The sequence below is a fragment of the Python bivittatus genome, unplaced genomic scaffold (genome assembly GCF_059951505.1).
Source record: "Python bivittatus isolate LINGU-HERP-01145 unplaced genomic scaffold, Pbiv_v1 ctg000980_np1212, whole genome shotgun sequence".
Classification (NCBI taxonomy): domain Eukaryota; kingdom Metazoa; phylum Chordata; class Lepidosauria; order Squamata; family Pythonidae; genus Python; species Python bivittatus.
Window position 1 is genome coordinate 65,493,516 of NW_028277125.1, and position 16,133 is coordinate 65,509,648.

Sequence of the window (16,133 nt, forward strand, 5' to 3'; positions counted from 1 at the left end):
GCTGACAGAGAGTGACAGGCTGAAAGTCAACCATCTGGCTTTGTGCCTAAGGCAGGACTAGAACTTATTGTCTTCTATAACCACTACACCAAACTGGCTGCAAACGGGCCTAGACTTAAAGACATTTTAATGCCAACTTCTGGACAGTGACTCTTCCATTACCTACAGTGCAGCTAAATTCTTTGAAGCAGCATATAAAATACAGTGGGACCTCACAGCCAGGAAGCATTAATTAGGTCAGAAATACTCAGTATTTCCATTTTGATCTCAGTTCCTAGATATTTGGATTTATAGTTTAAAGCCTAAGTAAGACATAGCTATTACTTTAACTTAAGTATTACTTGAGGGTTAGGATTAGGCTAATAAATGTTACAGTATTTTAGAGTTATAGACTACTTATTTATAGTTCTTAGTTTTATAGAGCTATAAACCTATCTGTAGCTCTTAGTTTTATCAATTTTAGGCATATGGATATTTTATAGTATAATATAAATTTAATAGTTCATGAACACTAAAGACTAATTACTTGTAGTTTTTAGTTTACAGATCTTAATCTCAGATATTCTATGGTAAAGACATGTATACAATTGTAGTCACTTCACAGTTCCTAATCTCATAGAAGTTTTACAACAAATGCATCCTGAGTTATTAATAATGTGGTTTTATGATACAGAAATATTACATAATTTTGTGATTAATTCTCTATGTTCATAGCTTATGCTGCTCAAACACCAAAGCAAGATTGATTGAAATATCTAAGCACTTGGATCCTAGAACGCAATGGTAAACCACTTCTGAAAAATGTTGCCAAGAAAACCGCATGGACTTGTCCGTTTAGTCACCAAGAATCAAGACTAATGTGAAGGCACACAGACACAAAAGAAAAGATTTGTAAGTAACAAAAAACATTCTGCAAGATGACAGTGGCAAAACTCTTCCATATTATTGCCCAGAAAACTACATGGCGGCGTTTGGATTTAAAAGAGCACCTTTTATCCTGAAGAAGAGCTCTGAAGAACTCAAAAGCTTGCACTTGTTTTTGTTGCATTTTTCTTGTTGCTTAAAAAGCAACAAGCAGCAGGTGGCAGCACCTGGCAGACGTTAATCTCTGAAACTGAGCAAGATCAGGCCTGATTAGTCTTGGATGGAAGACCTCCAGGGAATCACAAGGCTCTAGGCTGGACTGGGAAGGTGAGGGAAGAAGACATCCATGATGGCAAGGAAGCGTTGCCAGGAAGGGACAGGCTCGTGAAGTTCCCCGGAGTCGACCAAAAAAGGCCATTCTCCAACCCTGGGTTAGGGATTGTTCTCTGCAGCAGCACCGCAGTTTTAAAAGCTGCCTTCCGAGAAGCCACATGTTGAACGTGCAATAAGAAAGGAATAAATAATAATAATAATAATAAGATAATATATATTTTATTTATTATATATTTAATAATACATTATTATAATATAGAAGAAGAAGAAAATCCCGGCCATAAATAACAGCAGAAAGCCTCCCGCTCCAGCCCTCCTACAATAAAACTACTGTTGTGCAATCACGCAAATTCTAAGGGGCGGGCCCAAACGGCAGCCCCGCCCCCGGCCGATCCCAAGTCCCGTTGACTCTGGCGGGCGAGATTTGCTGGGCGTGAAATTGGCGTTCTCGAGGCTCGCGAAAGGCGCCGGCGCTTCCTCCGTCGCTCCGCGGGAAGCCGCCTCAGCCCCGCGCCTCGGGAGAGCGACGCTGGCAGCCCAGCCTTTAAAGGCTTGACTTCTCCTCCGCCCGCCTGCGAGGCCGGCGTGAAACTTCCCGAGCTTCATCCCGGGGCCCGTCCCTTCCCGGCCGGCGGAGGCTGGCAGGAGGATGACGTCACCGGATCAGGCTGACCGGCAATGGGCGCCATTTTGAAACCCCCGAACCTCCGGCGTCGTCGGCGCTGGCGGTGGCGGCCGCCGCAGCAGCAGCAGCAGCAGCAGTGGCGGAGGCGCCTGTAGCGGCTTTCCATCCTTCCCTGTTGATTCTTCCGCTCCGCGGGCTTTTGCAGCCGGCGGTCTCCACCAGGCACACGCCGCGCGACATGGCAGGTAAGGGGCACGCGTGGTGGCCGCGGCGGCGACGCTGGTCACGGAGGCAGCGGCGGCCGCCCTTGTCTTGGCGGGCGGAGGCAGGCCCGCGCCCGTAGGTGCCTTGGAGGGCGAAGCGGGTCTGGGCGGCCCAGCCGAGGTGGGCTGGCCACTTCACAGGGCCCGGCCGGCTTCCGGGCCTCCGCAGCGGCCGGAGGTCTGGCAGGCTCCGTCCGAGCTCACGGCGCTTTTCATCTCCAGCAGGGGTGGCCGTCGGCGGCGGTGGCGGCAACGATTTCCAGTGGTGCTTCTCCCAGGTGAAGGGGGCGATCGACGAGGACGTGGCGGAAGGTAAAGTCGGCGTCGCCGAGGGACGAGCGAATGACCCCGGCGCCTGCGAGGCCGTCCCAGGCCTTTCTTTTCTCTCTCCTCCCCACTCCCTCCGCCCCTGGCTTTCCACCAGGGGGCCCCTCCAAAGGGGCCCCTTGAGCTTTAGGGGAGGTGGCTGAAATTCCTTTTTTACCCCCGTTTCATTAGGGTAGAATGCCTTTTCCTTCCAAGGCGACACTTCCATCTTCGGGATGGCTCAGGTCCCGGACCTCACGATGGGGCGGGGGATGTTCCTTATTTCTTCAGCAAGTAAGAGACAGTGCATTTTGCTCAGCCGCAAGGGTTGGGTGAAAAGATGCAGAAGTAGTAGCCTTTGCTGACTGGGTGCCTTCATGTTGAATGCAGCATGATTCCTGCAATCCTAGCTGCAATAGAAACTACATCCAAGACATTTGCAGGGTATTAGAACCCCCATTTTTCTCAGTAACTAGGCTTACAGTTATTAAGCCTTGTCTTGGCAGGGATTATGGGAGATACTGTCCAGTAGCTTCATGACAGCACTGAGTTGGACTAGACTGCTTTAAGCCTGTGAAAACTTTTATCAGTCTGTCAGTACAAGAGGGGCCTGCTTGTCCTTTTATAATTCTCTCCCCCATATTTCTGATCCTTAGGAAAAGGGTGGGGAATGCATGGGCTGACTAAGCTGCTGTCATCTCTGTACAAAGAAAAAAAAGCTTCCTTTTTTATGTTCTGGAGAAATGACACTAGAACTGGATAATGGAAAGAAAGAGGAATGCAGGAGTGATTAGAATAGCTGTCAGTATTTTCTGGTTCTAGTTGATAATACAGCTCTTTGGAATCAATTTAAGGATTAAAACATGTATTTCTGGCATTGCAGAATTTTAGATCTTTTTTATACTCTTAACATGTTGTTGATTAAGCTGAATCAGTTTAAAGCAACAATAACCTTTACCTGTATTAATAGTTTAGCCTTTAATATAATTGTGAGAGACTTAATTAACTAAATTCATTGGGATTTATTGCCTGGCAAATTTACTTAGAATAGCAGACAAATTGCTACTTCGTGTTGTTTTCAGTTGCTGATTGGCCTTTGCATCACTTCTTGAAACTGTAATTGTTCAGATTGTCTTTATGATATTCTCAAATGCATTTTTGAAAACAGGTAACTTATCTTACTTTTTAAAATTATATTACTGTCTGAAAAACATTAATTTTAATTTACTTCTACTTTGGTGGAGTTTAGAACTATTCCAGGAAAAGAGGAGAGAGAATGATGTAGGGTGTGGTCTGGATGAAGTACTGAAACTACTTTAAGTACTAATAGAATGAAAATAGGTGTCCTTTTCAGAGTACTGTATCTGGATATTTCAAATAGAATTGAGTTCTTTATTATTTTATAAACAGGACTGTAGTTAAGAGGTTTTCATGCTTTCTTGAATACTTAGGGTTTTTTTGCAAAACTGAAAAGTAGTCTAAGACACAATACTCTTTGAGCGATGCTGCTTCTTTTATCAGTGTTTATGCATAATTTAAAAACTCTTTTCTGTGAATCATTAGTGTGTTCTTACTGCAATTTGTAACATGATGGTAAATGTAGAAGAAATGTTCCCATTACCTATCTCTGAGATGAGCTTCATAGTAAAGAAATTAATAACACATTCCTATACATGTACTTGAATTGTTTTTAGACACTATTGTGATGTTGGATAGCCTTCACACAATTCTGTAATTGAATGGCAGACAGCCATGCAATGCTAGTAACAAGCTGTCTACATGCTTTCCTATTGAGCATAGCTAATACATGTGGAGAGTTGTATTTGGAGTTCTATTTATAGAAGAAAAAAATAGCCCCACCCATATTTGTTCAACTCCAGCTATGTTGCATAAGAGGTCAGAATTATATGTATAAGAACCTGGCCTTATCATTGTACTAGGAATCCATAATATTAAGAATGTTAAGTGCTGTTGTGTTTCCTGCAGTACTGGAGCAACAGAACTTGCTCTCTCTGCCATTGTTCCTTGCATTTAGAGGAACAGTCTGTCCTACTGATCCATGCTGGATTTTTGGGGGGGTGGGGGAGAGATGGTCAGCATTTGGAATCTCCCTCGTTCCCCAAAGCGTTTAATGATATTTCTGACTTCTGGGCACTAAGTATGGTTTAAGTTATAGTATAGTATAATCTAGACTGTCTTTATGATATTCTGAAATGCACTTTTGGAAAGAAGTAACTTATCATACACTTTACCTTTGATGATGATGATGATGATGATGTAATTTTGGGGGAGTATAGCAAAAGTGGTTGTTGCTACTAAATTAGGCTTATGTTCATGTGTGATGCCTCTTGCCTATACATCTGAGGAACAATGGACCTGCTTTCAGAATATACAGAGGTGCAATTAAAGAGGCAAGCTACAACTTGCACTAAGACATAGCATTTGATTGTGGTCAGACAAAAAATGGTTTGTTGTGCATTTAATTGACTGATGTTTTGATCCTAAATTGTTCATATTTGAAATACACAGTACAGGACTCTTTTTATTAACAAATTGCAATGTATGTTCATGAGGATTCATAAGAAAGTTATGTTTAGTTCCATCATCTATTCACAAAATGTTGTAGTTTTGTCTTTTGTTTTTTCTTACTTAAGCCAATATAAGAAATCCTGCAAGAAGTAAATTATTTTCAGCATGAGAAAAAGTCACACTAGGCATGAAAAAGAAAATTGCAGTGCAAGTAGTATGTTTAAGAACCAGTTTTTTATGATCAAGTACCCCACATAAATAGTTATTGACTTTATTCAAGGTTAAATTATGTATGGATGTTTATGAAATTACTCTGATTATGCTTGTCCCCTATTTCTTTCCTGTTTGTGGATCACATCCTAAGCTTCCTGAAGTACTGTGGATCTTAAAAGAGCTTATATTGAAGTAATAGTGTTAAACTGTAGTTAACATTGGGCAGTTGGTATGTAAGAACTCAGCTGTATGCATGTTCAGTTTGAAATAAATCCAAGTGAGTTCAACATGAATTACTCACAAAAAGAGTGTATAGGATAGTAGCATAAGAAAATAGAGTTCACTTTTTATGTCATTTAAAGCAAGTCTTTACAAAATAGTATATACTAACTTTATTAACTATTTCTGAGAAGTATAACTTTTGCTAAACAGCTTACAGTGCTATATCCTTGCCTTAAATGCATGATGAGTTGTAAATTGCCAACTTGCTAGGGCTTGCTCTGATCATAAAAAGTATTATGTGTATTCTTATAAACCGTAAAATTGGTTTCAGTTATTTCTGCATATGTAGGTTTCCCAAGATATGCAACCAATTTTTCTTTCAAAAGTATGTTAGTTATTGAGGAAGTTTGTAAGCTACCTGTATTAAGTTTTGAACTTTGTAATTTGTTTGTCTTTCCCCACATAGTGAGTTTGATAGTAGAATCTGTATGACTGTATATCTGATTCAAACTCTGTGTAGGTGTTCCAGGGTGGAGAAAGAGGGCAGTGACGACAAAGACAGCTTTCAGGATGTCATCCAGAATTCCTGTGTCCTATAGCAGGAATTCTCAGACTGTTATCCCAACAGTCAGAAGCAACTTAGAAGTCAGAATGTTTATTACCTGTTCAGACTTGTGCAGGTAAAGTTCAAGCACTGTTAAAACTCCCTATGGGCTTTGCCCATGCAATCCAGCTCACATTTGCCCAACCAGAACAGGAGCAAGTTTTGACAATGCTTCTGCTTTGACAGTGCAAACAAAGCAAGAACATTGTCAAAAGTGGTTTTGATCTTTGCCTGTCATTTTGTTTGTGCAAGCCTGCTGGGGGCAGTCATATTTCAGACTTTGAGAATCCTGTGATATATAGATTAAAATTTTAAAAATATTTTTGACCAATCCCAACACCAATATGATCAATGCTTTCATTCACTGAGGTGGGTCATAAAAATTCATTTTCCATTTTAGGGGATTGCAGAACTGCAAAGTTTAAGAACCATTGCCCTATATACACTAAAGATGCTATATTGTCACCTTCATGTAGAGTGAGAGTGGTGACTGTAGTTTCCTGACAGGTATGCATATGTTAGTAAATAAATATTGGTCACACTTTCATGTTTGTATCTTACGTATTGTGCAAATATTGTCTAACATAAACTATAAACCTTCCTGTCAGTCAAGTATGTAACTATCATGATGATCAAAATAGAGGATAACGTAGTAAAACATTTTGGGCTACCCAACTATTTGCACATTCCTGCTGTCATCACTTTATATATTCTAGCAAGCTTGCTTGCTTTTGTATATCTACTGATACAAGGGAGAGATGCAACTTACTCTAAGCAAACATCAGGTCCAATAATTGTCTATATAAGTATAATTCTTATCATATAAAAATGCCCCAGTAAGAAATACATTCAGACCAAGACATCTTATTCCTTTGGTAACTCTAAGTTCTCTATTTAAGTTTACAGTTTATAAGGAGTATTCATCTTCCATTCATTGTAAAGTAGTTTCCCAACTGCTTGGCAGTCCATTATCTAGCTCCTAGTCCAGCAGATTTTTAGTGCTTAAGGCTACATTTGCTCCCTCCACATACACGAGAGAGGGGTTGCTGAGTGCATTCCAGTATCATAATGTCACAGTGAGGGGGGGCAGATGCTTTGGGGGGCAGATGTGCATGGATTGCCTACCCATGATCTGGACAGAAATGGCTTACTAGTAAGCCATTGTTTATTCTAAGCATCACATTTTCCTCTCTGTACTATGACATACAGTAGGCATCTAGGAGAAAGCTACTTTTGTTTCTCAAGCTGCAGAATAATTGAGTGCTTTGGGGAGGGAATTTTTGTTTTGTCGCATATCTTGCTCACCAAGGGCACTAGGTTAAGGCTTCCTACTTATCTAATGTGTTAACTGATTTTAACATATGCATTCAAAATAGATTTTATTGTATGTATCTGTAAGTACAGATAGTCCTGGGTTAAGAACATCTGATTTAAGGATGACCCATAGTTAAGAACAGAGCCTATTGTAGCAAAATTCAAGTTATACGCACAATAATTCGAGTTAAATACACAATGGTTCAAGTTAATGACAATACTACTTTTATAATATTATACAATAATACTATTCCGACTTACATACAGATTCAATTTAAGGACAGACCTTGGGAACGGAACTCATACTTAAACTGGGGACTATGTGCTGAGTGGTTACTTTCTTTGGTACCCATTGTACCCTCTCACACACTTAACTTTATTTTAAATTAAAAACTTTAATAATAATTAAATCAGAATGCTCTAAAGTGCTATCTCAAGAATGCCAGTGGGTCCTACATAAGCCCCAAGCAGATTGATATAAAATGAAGTGTGCTTACTTGCCAGGAAAGACACAGGCAAACTGTCAGAAAGTATCCTGTGAGTTTAGGGGAAGATGTCAGAGAGCAGTTGAAGCTGTTTACTTTCTGGTGAATAGACATATTATACCTAGTTACAACTATTATGCAGCTGTTTTATGTCACTCCTATAACAAACCTGTCTCAGCAAACCCTCAGTATTCCAAGTGTGCCCATTGAAAACTAATGACTAGCAGCCTGCACATTACTTAATACAAATAAATAAAAGGTAACTCATTATTTAGCATATAAATCCCTCTCAGGCTCACAGAATAACAATGGAAACAGTACATAACATCAGTAAAAGTACTGTTCATCAACAGTAATAAGACATTCTTTGCAAAGCCAGACAACCACAGTAATCCTGTTAAAGCATTTGCAAAATAACAACAATAACAATAACAACAGCATAAAAAGTACGGCTTGTACTGATGGCTTAAGCTGTTTACTATTCAGCATAGTGATGACTTAAGCAGTTTAATATTCAGTGATAAATATATAATAAAAAATTCACTTAAGGGCTTTACAGAGATGAGAACAAAACAATAAGCAATCTCCTTTAAGGTTAGTTCAAAGTATAAGAATTGATTCTATAGATGTGAAAGCTAGGTTAAAACTAAAAAGAAATAGAAAATATCCTATTTTTTCTGCCAAATGAACACTTTTGAAAGGAAAAAACATAATTGTTTTCTTTTAGAATAAAGAATGCAATAAGAGAAGATCTTCATGTATGCTATCTTTTATTCTCTTCAAATTTCTACAGAAATTCATAATTTTATTTATAGTATCGGAGCACTGCAATTTCAGTATACAAAAATTAAAATGTGAAAGAACAAAGAAGCTTAATTCCAAAATCAGAAGTCTGATGAGGATAAAAAGTCTCAGAAGCAGAAACTGCTGGTGGTACTAATATCTCAGGAAGAATTTGTTAGCATCTTTTCCAAGTAACAAATTTTATTAAAAGGCATAAGCTTTTATGAGATTCAGCTCACTGCATCAAATGCATAGAATGGCTAGAGTGAGGTAGATTTAATTTGGGATGGGGGGAGGGAAGGGAAGGCAGGTTGGTTATAGAAATGCAGGTTAAGTTTGAGATACAATATTTTATCAATAATTGGAAAGTGTTAAAAGCACATTATGTTGAGACCTTGTGGTCCCTTCCCTGCCTCATCCCAATTTAAATCCTAACTTATATGGCTACCCAACTTGCAAAATGCAACTCTACCCTGCATACAGTGATAAAAATAAAATTAAAATATCCCCCACAATAAAAACAGCAAAAAATCAACAGCAAAACACACAATTGTAGAATACCAACATATACTCCATGTCCCAATACAAACTAATCTAACATTTTGGTCCTAAGGCCCAAGCCAGGTCTTCGAACACTAACTCTTCAGGGCTAACAGAGTCAGGGCCAGTTGAATCTCTTGGGGGAGATTGTTCCGTAGGGCATGCGCCACAACAGAAAATGCATGCAGCTTCCTAATGGTCATCAGCACCCATGGCCACCTGTTTTTCAAACAGGAGATCCGGGTCCAAGAGGACCTCCAAATTGTGTATGAGGTCTGAGGGGGAGACTTCAACCCTCCACTCCCAGCCAGAGATGGAAAACTTCCAGTTCTGGGATGAGGGGGCTCAAACCCCACAGCTGTTCAGTCTTGCCAGAGTTGAGCCAAAACCTATCCTTCCCATCCAAGCCCCAATAGCCTCTAGGCCCAGGGGCAGAATGTTGACAGCATCATTTAGGCTGATGATACTTTACCCCATGCCTCTGTATGATGTCCCCCAGTGGTTTCATGTAGTTACATAAAAGCAGAGAGTGGAGCCCTGAGGCACCCCACAAAGCAGGGGTCTAGTGCTAGACCCTTGCCCCTCCCCAGTATGTACTAGAACCGACCCCAGGTGAAGGAGAAAATCACTGTAACATGCCTCCTATTCCCAACCCTCTAAGCAGGTCCAAAGGATAATATAGTCGTTGATATCAAAAGCCTCTGAGGTCAAGGAGAACTAGATTGGATACGCTATCACCATCCCTTGCCCTCCATGGATCATCAGTAGTACAACTAATGTTGTCTTGGTCCTATGACCTGGCCTGAATTCAGACTGAAAGAGTCTATATAATCCGCTTCCTCCAACGCCCTTTAGAGCTGCAGACTCATCACCTTCACCTAGAAGCCAGATGAAAATTGTCCAGTTCTGATTGATCCAGCAGTGATTTCTTGGGGCAGGGGTGGACTGTTCCCTTTTTCAAGGATGTATTTACCACCAGGTGGATCCAACTACATGATCCCTCATTGGAGGTATTCACCAACCAGGAGGGGCACAGATGTAGCACACAGGTAATCCAAGGATCTTATCCACTTCATCAAAACTAAGAGCCCCTAGTCTTGTCCACTTCATCAGACTAACAGATTCAGACTGATCCCAGGTAATCAGGCCAGACAGCACTTCACTCACCTGCATTGGGTCTGCCCACTTGGAATCCAACTCACAGCAAACGTGAGCCACGACCAAATATATTCCTTACAGCAAGAGCTTCCCTTGGCCCCTCCTTACCCAAGAGGGATTGAGTTACCCTAAATAAGGTCACTGCCCAGCAATGGGCAGATGCAATAAGAGTGGAAAAATAGTTACATTTCACTGCTCTTATTGCCACAGGATAATTGTTAAGGAAGGTTCTTACCTGCACTCAGTCAGAATAGCTCTTTTGTCTGTTTCCAGCAGCACTGTAAGCATCTTTTCTGCCACTTCATTTTCTGGAGTCCTTTGAAATCAGGGGGGCTGCCAGGATTCACTCATCTGTGATACAATCCAAGGCCCTAGTTGCATTCTCGTTCCAAGCAGCAGCCAAGGCCTCAATCAGACCATACATCAGAGCATCAGGCACAACTCAAGTTCCCTGTAGAACCCTGTGGTGGAAAACAGCTGTGGAAAACTTCAGGGTTAACAGGGAGTGATCTTTCCATGACAAAGAATTGATAGCAGTGTTCTCCCAATTCCATATCACTTCCCCAAGACAAAGACCAGTTCTAATGTTTGAGGTCCTCTATGCATCAGGCCCTTGATAACCTAGGGCACTCCATGGATCCCATGGTGGCCATGAATTCCTAAGTTGCCTCAGGCCAGGAACTATAAGTCTGAGGAACTATATCACCATTCTGGCCATAGAATCTAGCAGTTCAGGTAGGAAGACTGCTACTCAGCAAGGTATTGATGTACTAGCAATAGTCCCAACAATCTCTAGAGCCCAGCTTTACAAACAGGATCTCACACTTCTGCTGTCAGGGGCACTGCTGTGTTGATAACAATCAGAGTCACTTGGATAACTAAGGCACTCCACCACCCCTCTGTTTGGATCTTTCAAAAGCTAGGTGGTACATTACTGAGAGGGTTCACACACAATACATGCCCAAAGTGCCTAGCCAGGTCTTGGCTATGCATATTAGGCTGGCCCTCTCATCCACAGTTACATATGGGTGAGGGGGGCCTTACTACAGACGAACCTGGAATTAAGAAGCACCAGCCAGAATCTGAGGCACCTAAGGCTTGATCATTGGACATTTGGTAGAGTATAAGGGGTTGGGACATGATACCAGTTCAAAGCACCCACACTGTGATCTCCAAGAGCAGCCCGCCCCCTGATTACCACCTTCTGCCCAACACCACTGTAATGTTATTGCCTGCCCCTGCACTCCTGTTATTAACCCCAACCTATAGTATCCCTTCTCCAGATGAAAAGGCCTCATCCACACTAAACTCGCCACCCACCTAACAGGTTGGTTGTCTCAGCATCTGGGCCCTTCAACCTAGCAGTCAATGCCCAAGCCTAACAAGTAGCCACTCCTTTCTCCATCCATCAACATGCACACTACACCATTACCACTGCCCCACCTTCTCTCCCCATGGTGGACAGAGGTAAAACCAAGTAATTTCCAGGGAAACTAAGTGGAAGCTTCATTCTCCGTTCCTTCTTTTACTGGGGGGGGGGGGAGGGAGGAGTAAGCACCATCCCAGAGAATCCCAGACCAACTGCACCGTCCACCAAAGTCCAAACTGAGCATATATCATAAGTCCACCAAAATCATCTCCATCTCTTGCTAACTGTCAGTAAAGATATCCTAAAAAACAGTAAAGTATCAAGTTGGCATCTCTGATTATTCATAGAACAGAACTTAAATATAAGCAAATTACTAAGTAAACTAACAAATTAAAAATAACTGTGCTTAGACAGCGTACAGGTAGCCTTGAATTAGGATGGTAATTGGGACTGGAATTTCCATAGCTAAGTGATGCAGTTGTAAAGCGCAATGTTACATGATCACATTGCTTAGCGATGGAAATCCTAATAGTCCCCGTTGCTGTCATTGACCGAATCCCATTGGTTGTTAGGCTTCTGAATCTTACTGGTTGTTAGGCACTTTCTGAAGCTTTCCAAAGCATCACAAGAACGGCATGTGCGATTTGGAGAATAATGGGTATGGGCTTCTTGCAAGGTTTCAGAAGGCCTCAGAAGCCTTACGAAGCATTGTGAAAATGGTGTGTGCTATTTGGAGAATGGCATGAGTGGCCTTGGGAAGAAGGGCTGGCATGTCACGCCTTGTCAGCAGCAGGAGGAAGAAGACAGTGAAGCGTTAGCTACGCGCGGCAGGGTCTGTGGAGTGTGGGGGAGCTGGGGCTTTGCGCTGTAGCACTGGGGTGGCTAGCTGTGGCATGGAACTTAAGGTGGCACTCCACAGTGACGCTGATGCTGAAGTAGAGGCCTGGGGGCAGCCAGCTGAGATTGCTGAAGACCCCAGGCCTCTACTTCAGCCTCAGTGCTGCCACCGCTGAGGAGCGCTGCTGTGCAAGATGGCCAAAAGAGCAGAGATGGGGGGTAGATAGGTGGATGGGGGGAGTTGAAGCGCCCGTGATTGTAAGTGTGGGCGGGCTGCCAAGCACCTGAATTTTGATCACGTGACTGCAAGGGTGCTGCACTGGCTATAACTTTGGGGGCTGGGCATAAGTACTATTCATTCAGCACTGCTGTAACTTCAAACAGTTGCTGAACGAATGGTCATTGAGCGAGGACTACCTGTAGTTATTTTGCCATCTGGGAACCAACTATTTTTTTAATTGAAGCAAATAGTAGTGCCTCACTGGATTTAATCTATAAGTGGTTTACCCTACCTGCAATTCCATGAGAGTCTATTTAAAGATATAGATGTAAAACATGTTTCCTAAATATATCCTACTTTTGGTCCAATTTAGAAATAATTTGAAGACATCTAAGTAATTAAAATAACATAAACAGTGCAGTCTTTAGTATTATCTCTAATGCAGTGTTTTGGGCATTACTTATGGATAAAATTATTAATGAAGTCTAGAGTTTTCACCACTTCTCTGAAGTATACCAAGTATACTGTTAGTCTACTGTCAAGTACAGTGCAGCCGGGTTAAGAGAACTCTTCAGGGGCAAACTTCATCTGCTTTCCTTTCTCTCCTCCATCATTTATTTTCACAATTCCTTGACACATTCTATATTTTCTTACAAATATCTAAGAAGCAAATTCATTTGTACACAGAATTTATTTTAAAATAAAGCATCACAAAATCTTCATAAATCTTCATAAAAGCACTCCAACCAACTAACAAATAATAAAATTAAAAATGTGAGATTTCAAACCACAATGAAAAGTACAATATATACATTTAACATGCCAGTCATAAGGATGAGAACCCCATGGTGCACAGTTTGGAAACTGCTTGTTACAGCTTTAAAGGTCATAGCTAGCATCTAGAATTGCACCTGGAAATGAATTGTGAACCAGAGCACCAGGCATTAAAATGATATTATATTTTCTGGGGTTTTTTTAGAGCTAGACTTGACTTTAGCGATGATATTTTGAAGTAGCTATAGTTTGCATGAGGTCTTCAAGGTCTTCCCATGTAAAAAGAAAATCGAGAAGCAGCAAGAACATGGCAAGCTCAGAAATAGTCAGAGATTGTGTACCCTACTGAAGCTGGAAAAATGCTTCTCATACCATAGCCATCATCTGTGTATCAGGTAACAAAACTGGATCAAGGAATAGCCCTAAATACAGCCATTAATGGGAATACGGTCCAATCCAGAGACATTTAATCAGCCAAATATAGGTCACCTTTACCTCTTACCTAGACCATGATTGTTTTAGCTGGATTTAGTTTCATTTTATTAATTCTCATCCAGCTCATTGCTGCTTCCCCAGTTGTTCACAACATCCAAAGCAACATGAAAGTGAGGTTTAGAACTGAATGTCAGCTCTGCTGGATAATTTCAGCTGATGCAATGCTGGCAGAAAAATATTGTTTATTTCCTACAAAATTAATTAATGGAAATATTATTTCAGTGCTACCAGTGTTGGCACAGTGTTATCCCAACAATGAGCCCAATGTGTGTCTTGCCAAACTCAAGTTTAAGCCTTTCTCCATTATATTTAGTTAAAAGTTCTTCAGAAAACAAAGAGCCATCTCAGTGGCTTTGCAGAAGACACTTAAGTTGAACCATAGATTCATTTGCTGTTATTTCCAAATTCCAGAGATCTGCAAAAGCCTTGATTGAATCATCTGATATATTGCCAATAACATCCCCCCAAACAATCAAGACTATCCAAAACCATTCATCTCCAAGGGTAGACCAGTTTACTGTAATTGGTTTCCCGTCTCACATTATCTTTCAAACCAGTAGTGGTTGTCAAATCAAGTGTATGCCTTCTACATGGATAGGGCAGTTGTTAACTGAGACAAATCCAAAGTTGCCACAAAGGCCATGAGATTCTGAGCTATATCAAAGATAGTCACTTCAGCATGCACATTGAAATCTTGTGGGCCTGTTAGCCAAGGAGGTGGAACCCCACTGCCACACCATTAATCATATCCACAGCCAAGTGGGGTGGCTATTGGGTAATAAGGCAGCAGGTACACTAGTAGCATCTCTTAATCTCACTCACATACCCTTAACTGTAGAAAATCACATTTCAGAAATAGGTGGACAAATGAAAGGCTATAGTTTCTCCAGGGTGGCCTCTAAGACTGCTTGAAAATTTTGAAACCTGGAGGCAAAATTGAGTTAGAGATGCACATACTGTTTCATGTAACTAATACTTATTTTGGCAGACTCATCCTGGATTAGATTTCAGTAATATTCAGTCAGATATTATAGATCAATGGAAGTAGGAAGTATTTTCAATCTGCAGTGATGGGTAGCAAATAAGTCAGGAGGGGAACAGATGAGGGAATCACCACAATGTGATGATTCCCCTTTCTCCTTGGGCAACTTGTATGCTATCCCCTGCTATATCTCCGTTGGCTCATAACCCTCCTGATTTAAGCAATCTCTCCTTCTTTCCATGGTGAAAATACATTGTATTCTTATGAAATTTAACAGTATAAGTTTTGCCATGTTAATAAATACTACCCTTGCCTATAGACTAAGAATGCACAGATGATCAGCTAAAAAATAAATAATAAAAAAAAAAGAATCCCAAGGTGTATTACCACCAGAATTCCAGGATCTTATCCTACAGAAGGCAAGCTAGTTTACAGCAGCAAAGACAGGAGCAATTATATACAATGGAAGTCTCTGAGGCTAAGAGATAACCTCCATAAACAAAGTGGAAATCTAGTCTAAACTCAAGTCCTGTCTTGTCAAGCATATTTACTGATTGCATTTTTATTCCACCTTTTGTCTGAGACTTAAAAAGATACAGGTCCCTCTAATTTTAGTCTCATGGCCATAACTCTTACACTGTTGAGAGAAAGTTATGAACCGTTTGAAACTATTTGTAATCCTGCTGCAATTTACAATATGACCAGAATTTCATTTAAGTGTTATTAATAGATATTGAGATTCTGGTTAAATGGATAATACTCACAAGGTATGAGTCATATCTTTACTGAACACATTGATGCAACGTTCACTGCCTTTGTTGGAAAAAATGTAAAGCCCCTCAGATAATCAGCTTTCTTGAGTGGAGAAGCTGGGCCAGATGTTTCAAGCAACAAGATGACAGTCTGGTATGAGTTTAGAAGGACCCTCTGCTATTAAATACACACACACACATTGGTTGCCACCATTGCTGTATAATCTTCATGATAGAAATTTGTGGAATTGAATCCTGTCTCAATGAAAGAAGTGCTCTGTGGGCCTAAGAAACAGTTTCCAGGAGGCTGGAATAGACTACAAATTCATAGTTGAAGATTTCGATCTCCCACAATCCATGGTCAGGCAGGTAATATACAAATATAGAAAATACTATTCCCAGGGGTAGTTAACCAACAAAGTCATCCAAAGAGCAAGAAGTACAATATTTTGGGAGGTTGCAGAG

At 41.0% G+C, this 16,133-nt stretch overlaps 1 protein-coding gene across 2 annotated transcripts in view; it reads left to right on the forward strand.

The window, feature by feature from the left end:
- The first annotated feature begins 1,483 nt into the window (after positions 1-1,483).
- The window catches only part of PPP2R2D (protein phosphatase 2 regulatory subunit Bdelta), a 46,549-nt gene continuing 31,899 nt past the window's right edge, over positions 1,484-16,133 (forward strand). Inside the window, exons 1-2 of one of the 2 annotated variants that reach the window (XM_088132630.1) lie at positions 1,484-2,067; positions 2,311-2,397. In XM_088132630.1, the coding sequence (XP_087988756.1) occupies positions 2,061-2,067; positions 2,311-2,397 (94 nt within the window). In that variant the 5' untranslated portion in view covers positions 1,484-2,060. Of the gene's footprint in view, positions 2,068-2,307; positions 2,398-16,133 lie in introns of both variants that reach the window. The other variant, XM_088132629.1, reaches the window with a different exon arrangement.